This window comes from Grus americana, chromosome 2, assembly GCF_028858705.1.
Source record: "Grus americana isolate bGruAme1 chromosome 2, bGruAme1.mat, whole genome shotgun sequence".
NCBI lineage: Eukaryota > Metazoa > Chordata > Aves > Gruiformes > Gruidae > Grus > Grus americana.
The window spans coordinates 985,130-989,336 of record NC_072853.1 but is presented as its reverse complement, the minus strand read 5'-3'; the positions used below and the strand labels follow the sequence as shown (position 1 = coordinate 989,336).

General features: G+C 71.4%; 1 protein-coding gene across 1 annotated transcript in view; it reads right to left on the bottom strand.

Moving 5' to 3' along the window:
* Positions 1-359: 359 nt before the first annotated feature.
* The window catches only part of FOXH1 (forkhead box H1), an 8,785-nt gene continuing 4,937 nt past the window's right edge, over positions 360-4,207 (bottom strand). Inside the window, exons 3-6 of the mRNA XM_054818590.1 lie at positions 2,676-2,771; positions 1,639-1,743; positions 919-1,098; positions 360-662 (exon numbers count right to left, since the gene is read on the bottom strand). Coding sequence (XP_054674565.1) covers positions 360-662; positions 919-1,098; positions 1,639-1,743; positions 2,676-2,771 — 684 coding nt within the window. The remainder of the gene's footprint in view (positions 663-918; positions 1,099-1,638; positions 1,744-2,675; positions 2,772-4,207) is intronic.

The window sequence follows — 4,207 nt, the reverse complement described above, 5'->3', positions numbered from 1 at the left end:
TGGGGGTCTCCCCCCCCCCCCAACATGGGCTTTGCAGAGCGGCTGGCGCTGGCGGGCACCCTGCCCCCCCACCCTGCCCCCCCTCCCTGCCCCCCCCAACACACAGCACCCACTGCCGTCACATCTGCTCTTTATTGGGTCCCATCTCGGGGTGGGGGGGGGGGACACGGGGGGGGGGTCAAAGGGTGGGGGGGAGACGGGGGGGGGGACACAGGGACGGGGTCACCTATGGGTGCTGGGGGGCCCGAATGGCTGTGGGGGGGAGGGGTCCAACTGGGTGCAGGGGGGGGGGTCCCAGCCGGGTTGTGGGGTGCCCCCCCGGGGGTCCCTGACCCCCCCCCCAGTCTCGGGGAGGGGTGCTAGCCCCGGAGCGCGGGGTGCACGATGTCCCCGGGGTGGCTCAGCCAGACGTCGAAGATGCTCTTGTTGGGGGGGGCCATGGCCTGCGCCCCCCCCTCGGACTCGGGGTCGGGCCCGGGGGGTGGCGGGGGGCCATGGGGCAGCACCCCCCAACGCAGGGCGAGGAAGGGGGGGCCGCTCGGGGGGGCCACGGCGTTGGGGGCCACGGCGGTGCTGTAGGAGGTGGGCAGCTGCCCCCAGGTTGGGGGGGGGGCGCGGGGACCCCCCCCAGGGTCAGAGTTGGGGACACCGGACCCCCCTGACTGCACAACATGGGGGGGACCCGGGGGAGGGGGCAGCCAAGGGGGTGCCGGGGGGGCGGCGAGGCGAAGGACGGGTGCGGACCCCCACAAGCCGGCCGGGGGGGGGTCCTCGTGTGCCGACGGGGGGGTCCCCGATTTATCCGACGGGCGTCCCCCCCCTTCCTCCGGGACGTCCCTGAGCAGGGAAGCGATGGAGAAACTGGTACCGCCGCGACGATGGGAGGGGCCGGGGGGGCTGGGGGGGGGGGTCGGGGACCCCGCAACTGTAGGGGTGACCCCGAAGGACGAAGGGGGTCAAATCCCGGGCGAAAGCGGCCGCCCCCCCCCCCCGCGCCACCGCCGTGTTCTGCAGCCTGAGGGCGGCGGGGGGGATGCGGCTCACGTCCACCGTCCAGTAGTTGCCCTTGGCCTTGGGCTTGGCCGGGTCCTTCAGCACCTGCGGGGGGGGGCACAGGCTCACAGACACCCCCAAAAAAAAAAAAAAAAAAGTGGGGACCCCTCCAGGGTCACCCTAAGATTCCTCCTCCCCATCCTGCTGCACCCCCCCTTGTCTCATCCCAAGGGCCCCCCCGTACCCCTAAGAATGGGACCCCCCCCAGCTGCACCCCAAAACCGGGACTCCCAACCCCCCCAGAGTGGGACCCCCCCCAGCTGCACCCCCAGCAATGGCACCCTCAGACCCTACGGAACAGGACCCCCCCCCACCGCACCCCCAGAATGGGATGACCCCCCCCCACCGCACCCCAAGACCCCAACCCCAACCCTGCAGCCCCCCCCCCCAAGTGAGCCCCCCCCAGCTCAGCCCCCGGCCCCCCCCAACCCGTGCCCCCCCTTCCCCCCACCCCAGCTGCCCCCCCAACCCCCAGAGCCCCCCCAACCCCCCCCCTCCAGCTGCCCCCCAACCCCCAGAGCCCCCCCACACCCCAGAGCCCCCCCAACCCCCAGCCCCCCCATGCTGCCCCCCCGTGCCCCCCACCTTGGCGAAGCAGGGGTTGGACGAGAGGTTGTGGCGCACGGAGTCCTTCCAGCCCTGGTAGCCCCCCCCGAAGAAGGGGAAGAGGCTGCTGATGGCCTGGATGATCTGGGGGGGCACGGCAGTCTGGGGGGGGGGGCACCCCCAAAACACCCCCACTGACCTCCCCCCCCCCCCACAGTGGGGGTAGGGGGGAGGGGAGCCGACCCGATAGAGGCGACAGAGGCGACAGAGGCGACAGAGGCGACAGACCCCCCGGCGCCGCGAGTCCTGGCCCCCCCCCCCCAGGGGGGATCTGCATAAGCGCTGGAGCCGGCCCGACCCCCCGGGGATGGAGCCCGCCCCCCCCAAACCAGTGCCCCCCCCCAAAATCCGGGCACCTCCCCAGTCCCGGTGCCCCCCCCCCCGAAAAAAAACCCGGTGCCCCCCCCCCCAAAGTCCTGGTTTCCTCCCCCAAAAATCCCGGTTTCCCCCCCAAACCCGGTCCCCCCCAACCGGGTTCCCCCCCAAAACCCGGTCTCCCCCCAAATCCCGGTGCCCCCCCCCCAAATCCTGCTGCCGCCCCCCCCAAATCCCGGTGCCCCCCCCCAAAACCCGATGCCCCCCCCCAAACCCGGCGGACGCGGCTCAGCCCCGACGGGGCGGGCGGGGGGCGAGATTGGGGACCGGGGGGCACCGTGGGGGGGCGGGAACGGGGCAGGGGGGTCCCGGGGGGTCCGGGGGGGTCCCGGGAGGGGGATGCCGGGGGGTGGGGGGTGATGTCCCGGGGGGCTTCGAGCGAGGGGTCCCGGGGTGCCGTAGGCGGGTGCGGGCTGCCGGGGGGGGTGGGGGGGGTCCCGGGGGGCTCCCGGGGAGCGGATGGCGGGGAGGGGGGGCCGGGGGGGGCCGGGGGGGAGAATCCCGGGGAGGGGGCTGGGGGGGTCCCGGAGCTGCGGGATGGATCCCGGAGGTGGATGGCGGGGCCGGGGGGGTCCCGTGGGTTCCCGTGGGTTCCCGGGGGTTCCCGGGGGGGTCCCGGGGGTCCGGGGGGGTCCCGGTACCTGGGCGAGCTTGAGGCGGCGGCCGGGGGCGGCGCGGATGACGAGGGCGATGAGCGCCAGGTAGGAGTAGGGCGGCTTGGGGTGCCGGCGGTACCGCTGGGGGCGGCCCCGGGAGCCCGGGGGGAAGGGAGGCATGGCCGGGGGGGAGGGGGGCGGGGGGCATTTAACGGGAGGGGGCGGGGAGGGGCGGGGTGGGGAGGGGAGGGGAGGGGGTGGGGTGGGGTGGGGTGGGATGGGATGGGGATGGGGATGGGATGGGGATGGGGATGGGATGGGATGGGGATGGGATGGGATGGGATGGGGATGGGATGGGGATGGGATGGGGATGGGATGGGGATGGGATGGGGATGGGATGGGGATGGGATGGGATGGGATGGGGATGGGATGGGGATGGGATGGGATGGGATGGGATGGGATGGGATGGGGATGGGATGGGATGGGGATGGGATGGGGATGGGATGGGATGGGGATGGGATGGGATGGGATGGGGATGGGGATGGGATGGGATGGGGATGGGATGGGATGGGGATGGGGATGGGATGGGATGGGGATGGGATGGGATGGGGATGGGATGGGATGGGGATGGGATGGGGATGGGATGGGATGGGGATGGGATGGGATGGGATGGGGATGGGATGGGGATGGGGATGGGATGGGGATGGGATGGGATGGGATGGGATGGGGATGGGGATGGGATGGGATGGGGATGGGATGGGATGGGGATGGGATGGGATGGGGATGGGATGGGGATGGGATGGGATGGGGATGGGATGGGGATGGGATGGGATGGGATGGGATGGGGATGGGATGGGATGGGGATGGGATGGGGATGGGATGGGATGGGGATGGGATGGGATGGGATGGGGATGGGATGGGGATGGGGATGGGATGGGGATGGGATGGGATGGGATGGGGATGGGATGGGATGGGGATGGGATGGGGATGGGATGGGATGGGATGGGATGGGGATGGGGATGGGATGGGATGGGGATGGGATGGGATGGGGATGGGATGGGGATGGGATGGGATGGGGATGGGATGGGATGGGATGGGGATGGGATGGGGATGGGGATGGGATGGGGATGGGATGGGATGGGATGGGGATGGGATGGGGATGGGGATGGGATGGGATGGGATGGGGATGGGATGGGATGGGATGGGATGGGATGGGGATGGGGATGGGGATGGGATGGGATGGGGATGGGATGGGGATGGGGATGGGATGGGATGGGATGGGGATGGGGATGGGATGGGATGGGATGGGGATGGGATGGGATGGGGATGGGGATGGGGATGGGATGGGGATGGGGATGGGATGGGATGGGGATGGGATGGGGATGGGGATGGGATGGGATGGGATGGGGATGGGGATGGGATGGGGATGGGATGGGATGGGGATGGGATGGGGATGGGATGGGATGGGGATGGGATGGGGATGGGGATGGGATGGGATGGGGATGGGATGGGGATGGGGATGGGATGGGATGGGATGGGGATGGGGATGGGATGGGGATGGGATGGGGATGGGGATG